At 38.6% G+C, this 16,861-nt stretch overlaps 1 protein-coding gene across 6 annotated transcripts in view; it reads left to right on the top strand.

Annotated features, from left to right (window-relative positions):
- The window catches only part of HEPH (hephaestin), a 113,548-nt gene that overhangs the window by 39,798 nt on the left and 56,889 nt on the right, over positions 1–16,861 (top strand). For all 6 annotated transcript variants that reach the window (XM_019428577.2, XM_019428575.2, XM_019428573.2 and 3 more), the window contains 2 exons: positions 11,032–11,163; positions 14,937–15,148. In XM_019428577.2, coding sequence (XP_019284122.2) covers positions 11,032–11,163; positions 14,937–15,148 — 344 coding nt within the window. The remainder of the gene's footprint in view (positions 1–11,031; positions 11,164–14,936; positions 15,149–16,861) is intronic.

Below are 16,861 nucleotides of genomic sequence, written 5' to 3'. Positions count from 1 at the left end.
AGTCTGTCCGGCCCCTCCGCTTTTGCCAGCCAGACTCGGGGGCTCTGCTTGGCCGGCGAGCCTCCCCTCTGCCCCGGCTCCCTCCCGCCAGTCCGTGGAGCGCGCACCGCCTCGCCGCCCTTCCTACCCTCTTCCGTGGGCCTCTAGTCTGCGCTTGACTCCGGAGACTCCCTTCTGCTAATCCTCTGGCGGTTTTCTGGGTTCTTTAGGCAGGTGTAGGTGGAATCTAAGTGATCGGCAGGACGCGCTGTGAGCCCCGCGTCCTCCTACGCCGCCATCTTCCGGAACCCCCTCAGGCAGATCTGTTCTCAGTTTTGAACAGTCTCTAATGCTTTGGCTCTCTCCCACTCTAACCTCTTTTTTTTTTTTTTCCCTTCCCCTCCCCCATGGGTTTCTGTTATGTTTCTCAGGATCCACATAGGAGTGAAACCATATGGTATCTGTCTTTCTCTGTATGGCTTATTTCACTTAGCATCACACTCTCCAGTTCCATCCATGTTGCTACAAAAGGCCATATTTCATTTTTTCTCATTGCCACGTAGTATTCCATTGTGTATATAAACCACAGTTTCTTTATCCATTCATCAGTTGATGGACATTTAGGCTCTTTCCATAATTTGGCTATTGTTGAGAGTGCCGCTATAAACATTGGGGTACAGGTGCCCCTATGCATCAGTACTCCTGTATCCCTTGGATAAATTCCTAGCAGTGCTATTGCTGGGTCATAGGGTAGGTCTATTTTTAATTTTCTGAGGAACCTCCACACTGCTTTCCAGAGCGGCTGCACCAATTTGCATTCCCACCAACAGTGCAAGAGGGTTCCTGTTTCTCCACATCCTCTCCAGCATCTATAGTCTCCTGATTTCTTCATTTGGGCCACTCTGACTGGCGTGAGGTGGTATCTGAGTGTGGTTTTGATTTGTATTTCCCTGATAAGGAGCGACGTTGAACATCTTTTCATGTGCCTGTTGGCCATCCGGATGTCTTCTTTAGAGAAGTGTCTATTCATGTTTTCTGCCCATTTCTTCACTGGGTTATTTGTTTTTCGGGTGTGGAGTTTGATGAGCTCTTTATAGATTTTGGATACTAGCCCCTTGTCCGATGTGTCATTTGCAAATATCTTTTCCCATTCCGTTGGTTGCCTTTTAGTTTTGTTGGTTGTTTCCTTTGCTGTGCAGAAGCTTTTTATCTTCATAGGGTCCCAGTAATTCACTTTTGCTTTTAATTCCCTTGCCTTTGGGGATGTGCCGAGTAAGAGATTGCTACGGCTGAGGTCAGAGAGGTCTTTTCCTGCTTTCTCCTCTAAGGTTTTGATGGTTTCCTGTCTCACATTCAGGTCCTTTATCCATTTTGAGTTTATTTTTGTGAATGGTGTGAGAAAGTGGTCTAGTTTCAACCTTCTGCATGTTGCTGTCCAGTTCTCCCAGCACCATTTGTTAAAGAGACTGTCTTTTTTCCATTGGATGTTCTTTCCTGCTTTGTCAAAGATGAGTTGGCCATACGTTTGTGGGTCTAGTTCTGGGGTTTCTATTCTATTCCATTGGTCTATGTGTCTGTTTTTATGCCAATACCATGCTGTCTTGATGATGACAGCTTTGTAGTAGAGGCTAAAGTCTGGGATTGTGATGCCTCCTGCTTTGGTCTTCTTCTTCAAAATTACTTTGGCTATTCGGGGCCTTTTGTGGTTCCATATGAATTTTAGGATTGCTTGTTCTAGTTTCGAGAAGAATGCTGGTGCAATTTTGATTGGGATTGCATTGAATGTGTAGATAGCTTTGGGTAGTATTGACATTTTGACAATATTTATTCTTCCAATCCATGAGCAGGGAATGTCTTTCCATTTCTTTATATCTTCTTCAATTACCTGCATAAGCTTTCTATAGTTTTCAGCATACAGATCTTTTACATCTTTGGTTAGATTTATTCCTAGGTATTTTATGCTTCTTGGTGCAATTGTGAATGGGATCAGTTTCTTCATTTGTCTTTCTGTTGCTTCATTGTTAGTGTATAAGAATGCAACTGATTTCTGCACATTGATTTTGTATCCTGCAACTTTGCTGAATTCATGTATCAGTTCTAGTAGACTTTTGGTGGAGTCTATCGGATTTTCCATGTATAATATCATGTCATCTGCAAAAAGCGAAAGCTTGACTTCATCTTTGCCAATTTTGATGCCTTTGATTTCCTTTTGTTGTCTGATTGCTGATGCTAGAACTTCCAGCACTATATTAAACAGCAGCGGTGACAGTGGGCATCCCTGTCGTGTTCCTGATCTCAGGGAAAAAGCTCTCAGTTTTTCCCCGTTGAGGATGATGTTAGCTGTGGGCTTTTCATAAATGGCCTTTATGATCTTTAAGTATGTTCCTTCTATCCCGACTTTCTCAAGGGTTTTTATTAAGAAAGGGTGCTGGATTTTGTCAAAGGCCTTTTCTGCATCGATTGACAGGATCATATGGTTCTTCTCTTTTTTTTTGTTAATGTGATGTATCACGTTGATCGATTTGCGAATGTTGAACCAGCCCTGCATCCCAGGAATGAATCCCACTTGATCATGGTGAATAATTCTTTTTATATGCTGTTGAATTCGATTTGCTAGTATCTTATTAAGAATTTTTGCATCCATATTCATCAGGGATATTGGCCTGTAGTTCTCTTTTTTTACTGGGTCTCTGTCTGGTTTAGGAATCAAAGTAATACTGGCTTCATAGAATGAGTCTGGAAGTTTTCCTTCCCTTTCTATTTCTTGGAATAGCTTGAGAAGGATAGGTATTATCTCTGCTTTAAATGTCTGGTAGAACTCCCCTGGGAAGCCATCTGGTCCTGGACTCTTATTTGTTGGGAGATTTTTGATAACCGATTCAATTTCTTCGCTGGTTATGGGTCTGTTCAAGCTTTCTATTTCCTCCTGATTGAGTTTTGGAAGAGTGTGGGTGTTTAGAAATTTGTCCATTTCTTCCAGGTTGTCCAATTTGCTGGCATATAATTTTTCATAGTATTCCCTGATAATTGTTTGTATCTCTGAGGGATTGGTTGTAATCATTCCATTTTCATTCATGATTTTATCTATTTGGGTCATCTCCCTTTTCTTTTTGAGAAGCCTGGCTAGAGGTTTGTCAATTTTGTTTATTTTTTCAAAAAACCAACTCTTGGTTTCGTTGATCTGCTCTACAGTTTTTTTAGATTCTATATTGTTTATTTCTGCTCTGATCTTTATGATTTCTCTTCTTCTGCTGGGTTTAGGCTGCCTTTGCTGTTCTGCTTCTATTTCCTTTAGGTGTGCTGTTAGATTTTGTATTTGGGATTTTTCTTGTTTCTTGAGATAGGCCTGGATTGCAATGTATTTTCCTCTCAGGACTGCCTTCGCTGCATCCCAAAGCGTTTGGATTGTTGTATTTTCATTTTCGTTTGTTTCCATATATGTTTTAATTTCTTCTCTAATTGCCTGGTTGACCCACTCATTCGTTAGTAGGGTGTTCTTTAACCTCCATGCTTTTGGACGTTTTCCAGACTTTTTCCTGTGGTTGATTTCAAGCTTCATAGCATTGTGGTCTGAAAGTATGCATGGTATAATTTCAATTCTTGTAAACTTATGAAGGGCTGTTTTGTGACCCAGTATATGATCTATCTTGGAGAATGTTCCATGTGCACTCGAGAAGAAAGTATATTCTGTTGCTTTGGGATGCAGAGTTCTAAATATATCTGTCAAGTCCATCTGATCCAATGTATCATTCAGGGCCCTTGTTTCTTTATTGACTGTGTGTCTAGATGATCTATCCATTTCTGTAAGTGGGGTGTTAAAGTCCCCTGCAATGACCGCATTCTTATCAATAAGGTTGCTTATGTTTATGAGTAATTGTTTTATATATCTGGGGGCTCGGGTATTTGGCGCATAGACATTTATAATAGTTAGCTCTTCCTGGTGGATAGACCCTGTGATTATTATATAATGCCCTTCTTCATCTCTTGTTACAGCCTTTAATTTAAAGTCTAGTTTGTCTGATATAAGTATGGCTACTCCAGCTTTCTTTTGGCTTCCAGGAGCATGATAAATAGTTCTCCATCCCCTCACTCTCAATCTAAAGGTGTCCTCAGATCTAAAATGAGTCTCTTGTAGACAGCAAATAGATGGGTCTTGTTTTTTTATCCATTCTGCTACCCTATGTCTTTTGGTTGGCGCATTTAATCCATTTACATTCAGTGTTATTATAGAAAGATATGGGTTTAGAGTCATTGTGATGTCTGTATGTTTTATGCTTGTAGTGATGTCTCTGGTACTTTGTCTCACAGGATCCCCCTTAGGATCTCTTGCAGGGCTGGTTTCGTGGTGACAAATTCCTTCAGTTTTTGTTTGTTTGGGAAGACCTTTATCTCTCCTTCTATTCTAAATGACAGACTTGCTGGATAAAGGATTCTCGGCTGCATATTTTTTCTGTTTAGCACACTGTAGATATCGTGCCAAGCCTTTCTGGCCTGCCAAGTTTCAAAGGAGAGATCAGTCACGAGTCTTATAGGTCTCCCTTTATATGTGAGGGCACGTTTATCCCTTGCTGCTTTCAGAATTTTCTCTTTATCCTTGTATTTTGCCAGTTTCACTATGATATGTCGTGCAGAAGATCGATTCAAGTTACGTCTGAAGGGAGTTCTCTGTGCCTCTTGGATTTCAATGCCTTTTTCCTTCCCCAGTTCAGGGAAGTTCTCAGCTATAATTTGTTCAAGTACCCCTTCAGCACCCTTCCCTGTCTCTTCCTCCTCTGGGATACCAATTATGCGTATATTATTTTTTTTTTAGTGTATCACTTAGTTCTCTAATTTTCCCCTCATACTCCTGGATTTTTTTATCTCTCTTTCTTTCAGCTTCCTCTTTCTCCATAACTTTATCTTCTAGTTCACCTATTCTCTCCTCTGCCTCTTCAAGCCGAGCCATCGTGGATTCCATTTTGTTTTGCATTTCGTTTAAAGCGTTTTTCAACTCCTCGTGACTGTTCCTTAGTCCCTCGATCTTTGTGGCAAGAGATTCTCTGCTGTCCTGTATACTGTTTTCAAGCCCAGCGATTAATTTTATGACTATTATTCTAAATTCACTTTCTGTTATATTATTTAAATCCTTTTTGATCAGTTCATTAGCTGTTGTTATTTCCTGGTTATTCTTCTGAGGGGAATTCTTCCGTTTGGTCATTTTGGAGAGTCCCTGGCGTGGTGAGGACCTGCAGTGCACTTCCCCTGTGCTGTGGTGTATAACTGGAGTTAGTGGGCGGGGCCGCAGTCCGACCCGATGTCTGCCCCCAGCCCACTGCTGGGGCCACAGTCAGACTGGTGTGTGCCTTCTCTTCCCCTCTCCTAGGGGCGGGATTCACTGTGGGGTGGCGTGTCCCGTCTGGGCTACTTGCACACTGCCAGGCTTGTGTTGCTGGGGATCTGGCGTATTAGCTGGGGTGGGTAGGCAAGGTGCACGGGGGCTGGAGGGGCAGGCTTAGCTCGCTTCTCCTTAGGTGATCCACTTCAGGAGGAGCCCTGTGGCAGTGGGAGGGAGTCAGATCCGCTGCCGGAGGTTTGGCTCCGCAGAAGCACAGAGTTGGGTGTTTGCGGGGAGCGAGCAAGTTCTCTGGCAGGAACTGGTTCCCTTTGGGATTTTGGCTGGGGGATGGGCGGGGGAGATGGCGCTGGCGCCTTTGTTCCCCGCCAAGCTGAGCTCTGCCGTCCGGGGGCTCAGCAGCTCTCCCTCCCTTTGTCCTCCAGCCTTCCCGCTTTCCGAGCAGAGCTGTTAACTTCTGACCTCCCAGACGCTAAGTCGCGCTTGCTGTGGGAACACAGTCTGTCCGGCCCCTCCGCTTTTGCCAGCCAGACTCGGGGGCTCTGCTTGGCCGGCGAGCCTCCCCTCTGCCCCGGCTCCCTCCCGCCAGTCCGTGGAGCGCGCACCGCCTCGCCGCCCTTCCTACCCTCTTCCGTGGGCCTCTAGTCTGCGCTTGGCTCCGGAGACTCCGTTCTGCTAATCCTCTGGCAGTTTTCTGGGTTCTTTAGGCAGGTATAGGTGGAATCTAAGTGATCGGCAGGACGCGCTGTGAGCCCCGCGTCCTCCTACGCCGCCATCTTCCTGTTGAATCTCTAGGTATATTTCTGAAGGGATATACAAGGCAGTAAGACTGTTCAGGTTCCTGGCAATATGAGGCCAGGAACAGATTGGCATGACATGCAGACATGCTTGCTATGGTGAGGGATATAGTACAAGGTTTAAAGCCTGATACTGGATAAGGCATCCAGAAGAATAATATTCAGTAAATCACAGATATAGCAAAGTTGGGTGTGGTTTAGCCACTTGGTAGAGCCAGGAAGTAAAATAGATTGGATAGAAGAAAACTTTTGTAATGAAAGTAATGGAATTGGCCATGTTCTGGGGTTAAGTGTGTGTCAATTGATTCTAGGAAATGTGAACATAGACAACAGGTCTTACATCTGCTGGACAGGAAGATACAAGGAGCAGAAAGCCACTTTGGGAAAGAAGGTGGGCCCTGAGTATGAAGAAGGTGTCATTAGCTGGTGTCCAGTATGAGTTTCAGTCTTCTTTGTTCTTCAACATTTTTATTGGGAAAACATACATGTAGCATAAAATTTAACATCTTAACCATTTTAAGTGTACACTTCAATGGCATTAAATACATTTCATAGTGTTGTGAAATCATCATCACTATCCATCTTCATAAATCTTTTCATCTAATGAAACTGAAACTTTATATCCATTAAACAATAACTTCTCATTCTTCCCTCTCCCTAGTTCCTGACAACAACTGTTGTACTTTCTGTCTCTATGATTTTGACTACTCAAAGTGCCTCATATAAGAGGAATCATGCAGTATTTGTCTGTCCATGACCAGCATATTTCACTTAGCATAATGCCTTCAAGTTTGATCCACATTGCAGCATATTGCAGAATTTCCTTCCTTTTTTTCTTGCCATGTATCATTCTTATGTCTTTATTTTTTATTAAATTTAAAAATTTTACTTCCATTATAGTTAACATACAGTGTTATATTTGTTTCAGGTGTATGATACAATGATTCAACAATTGCATATAACACCCAGTGCTCATCATGACAAGTGCACTCCTTAATCCCCACCACCCATTTACCCCATACACCCATGTCCCTTGCCCTTGGTAAATAGTCAGTTTGTTTTTTATAGTTAAGAATCTATTTCTTGGTTTCTCTATCTCTCTCTCTTTTTTCCTTTGTTCCTTTGTTTTGTTTCTTAAATTCCACATATGATGAATATTGTATGGTATTTATTGTTCTCTGGCTGACTAATTTCACATTATACTCTCTAGCTTCATCCAAGTCAGTGCACATCACAAGATTTCATTCTTTTTCGTGGTTTAATAATATTTCATTGTATGTTTATATTATATTTTGTTTATCCATTCATCTATCAGTGGACACTTTGGTTGCATCCACATTTTGGCTATCGAGAATAATGCTACTATGAATATGGGTGTACAATATCTCTTTGAGACATGCTTTGGATACCTTTTGTTATGTGCACAGAAGTGGAAATGGTGTATAATATGTAAATTTATTTTTTTTTAATTTTCTAAAGAACCACCGTACTCTTTTCCATAGTGGCTGTAACATTTTGTATTTCCACCAACAGTGCACAAGGGTTCCAATTCTCCACATCCTTGCCAATGCTTGTTTTCTCTTTTGTTTTGTTTTGTACTGTATTGTTTTTGTTTTGATAGTAACCATCCTAAGAGGTATGAGGAGGTATCCCATTGAATTTTTGATTATCATTTCCCTAATAATTGGTAATGTTGAATATCCTTCCATGTTCCTATTGGTCATTTGTGCATTTTTTTAATTTAAATTCAAGTTAGTTAACATACAGGGTAGTCTTGGCTTCAGGGTCCTTTGTGTGTTCACTGGAGAAAAGTCTATTTAAGTCACTTTCCCATTTTTAATTGAGTTTTTTTTATTTTTTGTTGTTGACTTTTAGGAGTTCCATATGCATTATTGATATTAATCTCCTATCAGACTTAGGAATTGCAAATATTTTTTTCCCATTCTGTGGGTGTTTTTTTAACTCTATTTATAGTGTATTTTGATGCACAGTTAAAAAATACTGAAATTCATTATGTTTATTTTTTTCTCTTATTACCTATGCTTCTTGTGTCATATCTAAGAAATTATTAGCAAAGCGAATGTTGGGAAGTTTTTGCCATATGTTTTCTTACCAGAGTTGTATAGTTTTAGATCTTAAATTTACATCTTGAATATATTTTGAGTTAATTTTTATATATGGCAATAAGGTATTAAATAGAAGTCCCACTTTATTGTTTTGCATGTGGAAATCCAGTTTTCTCAGCATTATATGTTTAAAAGACTGTTCCCACAAAAAGGTCTCTTCAACAAATATTGGCAAAACTGGTCAGCTACATGCAAAATAATGGAACTGCATCACTTTCTTACACTATACACAAAAATAAATTCAAAATGGATTAAAGACCTAAATGAGAGACCTGAAATCATAAAAATCCTAGAAGAGAGCACAAGCATAAATGTCTCTGACATTGGCGGTATCAACCTTTTTCTAGATATGTATACTAAGGCAAGGGATATAAAAGCTAAATAAACTATTGGGACAACATAAAAATAGGAAAGCTTCTGCACAGTGAAGGAAACAGTCAACAAAGCTAAAGGGCATCCTACCCTATTTGCAAATTATCAACCTAATATTTGCAAATTATTATCCAATAAGGAATTAGTATCTAAAATATATAAAGAAGTCACACAACTCAACACTCAAAACCAAATAATCCAATTAACCATGGGCAGAATAAATGAACAGACATTTCTCCAATGAGGACATTGAGATACCCAACAGACACATGATAAGATGCTTAACATTACTCATCGTTAGGGAAATACAAGTACAAACTACAATGAGGTATCCCCTGACACCTGTCAGAGTAGCTAAAATCAAAAACACAAGAAACAAGTGTTGACAAGAATTTGGAGAGAAGAGATCCCTTTTGCACAGTTGGTGGGAATGCAAAGTGGTGCACCCACTTTGGAAAACAGTATGGAGGTTCCATAAACAGTTAAAAATAGAACTACCCTAGAATCCAGTAATCACACTACTGCATATCTACCCCCAAAATACAAACACTAAATCAAAATACAATGCTAAACCAAAGGGATACAACCATCTGTATGTTTATAGAAGCATTACTTACAATAAGCAGATTGTGGAAGCAGCCCAAGTGTCCATTGATATAAGAGATATAAGAAGATATATAGACAGATAGATATAGATATACATCTATCTATCTATATACATATATGTGTGTGTGTGTGTGTATATATATATATATATATATATACATCTTCTTTATATATAATTCAGCCATAAAAAATAATGAAAGCTTGCAATTTGCACCAACATGGATGGTGCTAGAGAGTATAATGCTAAATGAAAAATGTCAGTCAGAGAAAGATAAATACCATATGATTTGACTTCTATGTGTAATTTAAGTAACAAAACAAATGAGCAAAGGAAAACAAAGAGAGAGAGAGAAAGAAATAAAGGAGCAAAACAAGAAACAGACTCTTAACTATAAAGAAAAAACTGTTGGTTACCAGAGGGGAGGTGAGTGGGGGGATGGGTGAAATAGGTGGTGGGGATTAAGGAGGGCACTTGTGATGAGCACCAGATGTATTGAAGTGTTGAATCATTATATTATACACCTGAAGCTAATATAACACTGTATGTTAACTACACTGAAGTTAAAGTAAAAATAAAAATAAAGAAGAAAATATCCTTGCTAGTTACAATTCCATTCAGACTTTCTATATCTTTATGCTTTAGTCTTGGTAGGTTTTCTGTTCTAGGACTTTTTCCATTTCATCTAGGTTACCCAATTTGTCAGTGTACAATCATTCATAGTACTATCTTACAATCTTTTTTATTTCTGTAGAATTGGTAATAAAGTCTTCACTTTTATTTCTTATTTTAGTAATTTGAGTCTTATCTATTTTCTCTTAATCCATATCTATGACAGTTAGTCAATTTTGTTGATCTTTTCAGAGAACCGACTTTTGGTTTCATTGATTTTCTTTATTGTTTTTCTTTTCTGTATCTTATTTATCTCTGACCTAGTCTTTATCAGTTTCTTCCTTCTTCTATTTTTGGATTTAGTTTGTTTTCTTTTCCTAATTCTTTAATTTGTAAAGTAAGTTGTTGACTTGAGATGTTTTATCAATGTAAATATTTATAGTTGTAAATGTCTCCCTTAGCACATTTTCCATGGCATCTCATTTTGCTATGTTGTGTTTTCATTTTCATTTGATTCTTGGATCATAGGTGCAGCATTAGGTGTGGAAAGTGAGTAGAAAACAAACCAGAAACACTGAACTAGGGTTTAAGCCTGCACAAATGCTCAGGGTATTGTCTTGGCACTTCTGGTTAATCTCAAAGATGACTGAGCTAAGTTAGAGGTGGTGAATAGTGGAACAAAAAAGGCTCCAGGAATTATGGCTCAACTACCTAGTTCAGGACCTGGATAGAGGATATAATAATTTTATATGCTCAGAATTGGTTTAGGCTTGAGGCAAGATCAGATAGTCAGATGTATCTGACTAGCAAATGCAGCTATGGGAATTGGGGCAATAAACGTAAGGGAAATGGGATTGAACCTGACAGTGGGGGTGGGTGAAAGACTTGGCTTTAAGTCATGATCTGTTTCTAATCAGTTATTTGAATTTGGGAACATCAATTCAACCTCTCTGAGCTGCAGTTTCCACATTTGTAAAATAAAAATATCCCCAATATAATGTTTGAAGATCCAAATGAGATAATGAATTTAAAAAAAAATGTTTTTTATAGCTGTAAATTGCAACACACTTATAAGGGATTATTTTTATTATTACACAGGGAGGGTTTATCTTTTTCACTTTCTTTTTCTTTCCCTCCCTCTTATTTTGTTTCCATCCTCCCTGGTCATCTCTGTTTTCATTCCCATTGTCTCTCCTTTCCATCTTCCAGGACCAGTGATCCGGGCTGAGGTGGGTGACACCATCCAGGTGATCTTTTACAACCGTGCTTCCCAGCCATTCAGCATACAGCCTCATGGAGTCTTTTATGAGAAAGATTACGAAGGAACTGTGTACAATAATGGTGAGCAAGCAGGGTTTCCAACTGATGTGGGCTGCAGTAAATATCAAGTAGCTCTTGAGGGCAAATAAATAGGGGAGGAAATGAAGGAAGAGACGGAATTAATTGCCTTGCATGGATATTGCTGAATACATGCATGATATTACAGTGAAGCAGAGCTGGGCTAAAAAAGAGACATATTCTTTCAAATATATTTCACATATATATTTCAATATGATTGACATTTCAGTGATATTTGTTTTTCCCATCCATGAGCGTGGAATGTCTTTCAATTTCTTTGTGTTATCTTCAGTTTCTTTCATCAGTGTTTTATAGTTTTCAGAGTACAGGTCTTTCACTTCTTTGGTTAGGTTGATTTCTAGGTTCTTATTTTGGTGAAATTGTAAATGGGATTATTTCTTAATTTTTTTCTGCTATATCATTATTAGTGTATGGAAATTCAACAGATTTCTGTACATTTAATTTGTGTATCCTGGACTTTACTGAATTTGCCATTGCTAGTATCTTTTTTGTGGAATCTTTAGGGTTTTCTTTAGATAGTATCATGTCATCTGCAAACAGTGAAAGTTTTACTTCTTTATTACCAATTTGGGTGCTTTTTATTTCTTTTTGTTGTGTAATTGCTGTGGCTATAAATTCCAGTACTATGTTGGATGAAAGTAGTGAGTAGACATCCTTTCCTTGTTTCTGACTTTAGGGGGAAAGCTGTCAGTTGTCACCGATTGAGTATTATGTTCTCTGTAGGTTTTTCATATATGGCCTTTAAGGTTAATATCCAAAATACATAAAGAACTCATACAACTCAACACTCAAAAAAATAAATAATTCAATTAAAATGGACAGAAGATATGAACAGACATTTCTCCAAATAAGACATCCAGAAGGTCAACAGACACATGAAAAGATGCTCAACACAACTCATCATTAGGGAAATGTAAATCAAACTACAATAAGATATCACCCCATGCCTGTAAGAATGACAAAAATCAAAAACACAAGAAACAACAGGTGTTGGTGAGAATGTGGAGAAATGAGAACCCTCTTACACTGTTGGTTGGAATACAAACTGGTGCAGCCACTATGGAAAACAGTATGGACTTTTTTCAAAAAGTGAAAATTAGAACTACCTTATGATCCATTAATTTCATACTGGGTATACACCCACAAAATACAAAAAAAAAACACTACAGTGAATATCATGTCATCTGCAAATATTGAAAGTTTTTCTTCTTCCTTGGTGATTTTGATTTTTTTTAAATTTCTTTTGTTGTCTGGTTGTGGCTAGGACTTCCAGTACAATGTTAAATAACATTGGTAAGAGTGAACATCATTATCTTGTTCCTGACCACAGTGGAAAAGACCAAATTATTGGTTGCTGGAGGGAAGGTGGATGTGGGATGGGTGAAATAGATGATGGGGACTAAGGAGTGCACTTATTATGATGAGCACTGAGTGTTGTATGGAAGTGGTGAATCACTAAATGGTACACCTGAAATTAATATTACACTGTATTTTAGTGAACTAAACTTTAAATAATAAAAACTTTAAAAATTCCCCAAAACACTAATTTAAAGGGATACACACACCCTTATGTTTATAGCAGCATTATTTACAATAGCCAAACTATGGAAGAAGACGAAGTGCCTATCAATAGGTGAATGGATACATAAGTGACTATATATATATATATATATAGCCACATCTGCCTACTTTTTTATATTGTTTTGAAGTTTATATTTGAGAAAGAAATAGAGTGTGAGTGAGGGAGGGGCAGAGAAAGAGGGAAACACAGAATCCAAAGCAGGCTCCAGTCTCTGAGCTATTAGCACAGATCCCAATATAGGGCTCAAACCCACAAACCACGAGATCATGACCTGAGCTGAAGTTGGATGCTTAACTAACTGGGCCACCAAGTGCTCCCATGCAACATTTTCTTTATCCATTTATCAGTCAAAGGACATTTGGGCACTTTCAGTAACTTTGTATTGTTGATAGTGCTGCTATAAATGTTGAAATGCATATGCCTCTTCAAATTTGCATTTTTGTATCCTGTGAATAAATACCTAGTAGTGCAATGGCTGGGTCATAGCATAGTTCTATTTCCAATTTTTTGAGGAACCTCCATACCATTTTTCAGAGTGGCTGCACCAGTTTGCATTCCCACCAACAGTCCAAAAGGGTTCCCCTTTCTCTGCATCCTCATCAACATCTGCTGTTTCCTCAGTTGTTAATTTTAGCCGCTCTGACAGGTGTGAAATGGTATCGCTTTATGACTTTAATTTGTATGTCCCTGATGATGAGTGATATTGAGCATCTTTTCATGTGTCTGTTAGGCATCTGGATGTCTTCTTTGGAAAAGTGTCTATTCATGTCTTCTGTCCATTTCTTCACTGGGTTATTTGTTTATTGAGTATTGAGTTTGATAAATTCTTTATGGATTTTGGGTACTAACCCTTTTTCTGATATATCATTTGCAAAATCTTCTCCCATTCTGTTGGTTGCTTTTTAGTTTTGTTTATTGTTCCCTTGCTATGCAGAAGACTTATATCTTGATGAGGTTGCAATAGTTCATTTTATTTCTCTTGTCTCTGGAGACATGTCTAGGAAGAATTTCCTGTGGCCATGGTCAAAGAAGTTGCTGCCTGTTTTCTTCTGTAGGGCTTTGATGGTTTAATGTCTCACATTTAGGTCTTTCATCCATTTTGAATTTATTTTTGTGTATGCTGTAAGAAAGTGTTCCAGGTTCATTCTTTTGCATGTCGCTGTCCAGTTTTCCCAACACCATTTCCTGAAGATTCTGTCTTTTTTCCATTGGATATTCTTTTCTGCTTTGTCAAAGATTAGTTAGCCATAAATTTGTCAGTCCATTTCTGGGTTCTCTGTTATGATCCATTGATCTACATGTCTGTTTTTGTGCCAGTACCATACTGTCTTGATTATTACAGCCTTGTAATGCAGCTTGAAGTCTGGAATTGTGATGCTTCCAGTTGTGGTTTCCTTTTTCAATATTACTTTGGGTATTTGGGATCTTTTCTGGTTCCATACAAATTTTAAGACTGTTTGTTCTAGCTCTGTGAATAATGCTAATGTTATTTTGATAACAATTGTATTGAATGTGTAGATTGATTTGGGTAATATCGACATTTTAGCAATATTTATCCTTCCAATCCATGAGGATGGAATGTTTTTCCATTTGTTTGTGTCTTCTTCAATTTTATTCATAAATTTTCTATGGTTTTCAGCATACAGAAATCAAACTTTCATTCTTCATAGATGGCATGACACTTTACATGGAAAATTTGAAAGACTCCACCAAAAAACTGCTAGAACTGATACATGAGTTCAGCAAAGACACAGGATGCAAAATCAACCTACATAAATTGGTTGCATTTCTATACACCAATAATGAAACAACAGAAAGAAATCAAGGAATTGATCTCATTTAAAATTGCACCAAAAAACAAAAGACACCTAGGAATAAACCTAACCAAAGAGGCCAAATAAGTTTTAAAGGCCCTTTTAGTCCTTCAGTCCTATGAGTTTAGAAAACTGTAACTTGGCAAAGTTTAAATTTCCCCAGTTTGCATAACAACCATTAACAGACCCAGAAACTAACTTTGGTCTCTTCACTCCTACTAAGGATTCTTTTTAATATTCTATATTGTATTTTGCTGCTGCTCAAAAATACCTTGTAGTTTATAATATTAACCACACTCTTTGGAGCTGTTGATTCTCACTGTAGCAAATATGATAATTAGTCATATTTTTCCCTGCAGGCTCATCCAACCTTGGCTTGGTGGCCAAGCCCTTTGAGAAAGTAACATATCGCTGGACAGTCCCCTCTCACGCTGGCCCTGCTGCTCAGGATCCTGCCTGTCTCACCTGGATGTACTTCTCTGCTGCAGATCCCATAAGAGATACAAATTCTGGTCTGGTGGGGCCCCTATTGGTGTGCAAGGCTGGTGCCTTGAATGCAGATGGCAAACAGGTATTGCCAAGGTTTATGGATGGAAAGCCTGCTGGGAAGAAGACAAGGCTATGTTGTTAAATAGGAGTTAAGGGGCGCCTGGGTGGCTCAGTTGGTTGGGCGGCCGACTTCAGCTCAGGTCATGATCTCGCGGTCCGTGAGTTCGAGCCCCGCATCGGGCCCTGTGCTGACAGCTCAGAGCCTGGAGCCTGTTTCCGATTCTGTGTCTCCCTCTCTCTGACCCTCCCCCGTTCATGCTCTGTCTCTCTCTGTCTCAAAAATAAATAAACATTTAAAAAAAACAGGAGTTAAAAATGGGATGTGTTCTAGAGATAAGGGAATGGAAAAAATAACCAGGCTATTTAATCAGAAATGGATACTTGGTGACCTCATGCTATTTTGCATGGTATTCTTTCATTCACAAATATCTTTCTTAGTTTCTATTCCTTTCTATTCTTTATCCTCTCATCACCTCCTCATTTTTTAAACCTCAGCTTCCTCTAAACCTTGATCTTAATTTTTTAAATGTAAATTAAAGTTAATTAACACATGGTGTTGTCATGGATTTGGGAATAGAGCCCAGTGATTCAACTCTAAATATGATATCCAGTGCTCATCCCAAGTGCCTTTCTTAATGCCCATCACCCACTTAACCCATTCTCCCACCCACTTCCCCTCCAGCAACCTGCAGTTTTTTCTCTGTATTTAAGAGTCTCTTATGGTTTGCCTCCCTCTCTTTTTTTATCTTATTTTACCTTCCCTTCCCCTATGTTCATCTGTCATGTTTCTCAAATTCCACATATGAGTGAAATCATATGATATTCATCTTTCTCTGACTGACTTATTTCAGTTAGTATTACGTTCTAGTTCCATCCACGTTATTCCAAATGGCAAGATTTCATTCTTTTTCATTGCCAAGTAATATTCCATTGTTTATATAAACCACATCTTCTTTATCCATTTATATCAGTTGATGGACATTTGGGCTCTTTCCATAAATGACTATTGTTGATAGCATATAAACTTTAGGGTGCATATGCCCCTCCAAATTTGCATTTTTGTATCCTTTGGATAAATACCTAGTAGTGCAATGGCTGGGTCATAGCATAGTTCTATTTTTAATTTTTTGAGGAACCTCCATACCATTTTCCAGAGTGGCTGCACCAGTTTGCATTCCCACCAACAGTCCAAAAGGGTTCCCCTTTCTCTGCATCCTCACCAACATCTGCTGTTTCCTGAGTTGTTAATTTTAGCCACTCTGACAGGTGTGAGATGGTATCTCTTTGTGATTTTGATTTGTGTGTCCCTGATGATGAGTGATGTTGAGCATCTTTTCATGTGTCTGTTAGGCATCTGGATGTCTCCTTCGGAAAAGTGTCCATTCATGTCTTCTGCCCATTTCTTAACTGTGTTATTTGTGTTTAGAGTGTTGAGTTTTGTAAGTTCTTTATAGATTTTGGATACTAACTCTTTTTCTGCCATCATTTGCAAATATCTTCTTCCATTACATTGGTTGCCTTTCTTGTTTTGTTTCCTTCACTGTGCAGAAGTTTTTTTTTTTTTTATCTTGATTAGGTTCCAATATTCCATTTTTTATTTCTTTTGCCTTTGGAGACATGTCTAGTAAGAAGTTGTGGCTGAGGCTAAAGAGGTTGCTGTCTGTGTTCTCCTGTAGGATTTTGATGGTTTCCTGTCTCACATTCAGGTCTTGTAACCATTTTGAATTTATTGTTG

The sequence above is a fragment of the Panthera pardus genome, unplaced genomic scaffold, assembly GCF_024362965.1.
Source record: "Panthera pardus isolate Hobbes unplaced genomic scaffold, ASM2436296v1 HiC_scaffold_27, whole genome shotgun sequence".
Taxonomy (NCBI): domain Eukaryota; kingdom Metazoa; phylum Chordata; class Mammalia; order Carnivora; family Felidae; genus Panthera; species Panthera pardus.
Note: the sequence above shows the minus strand (reverse complement) of the source record. Positions and strands in the feature narration are given on the sequence as shown.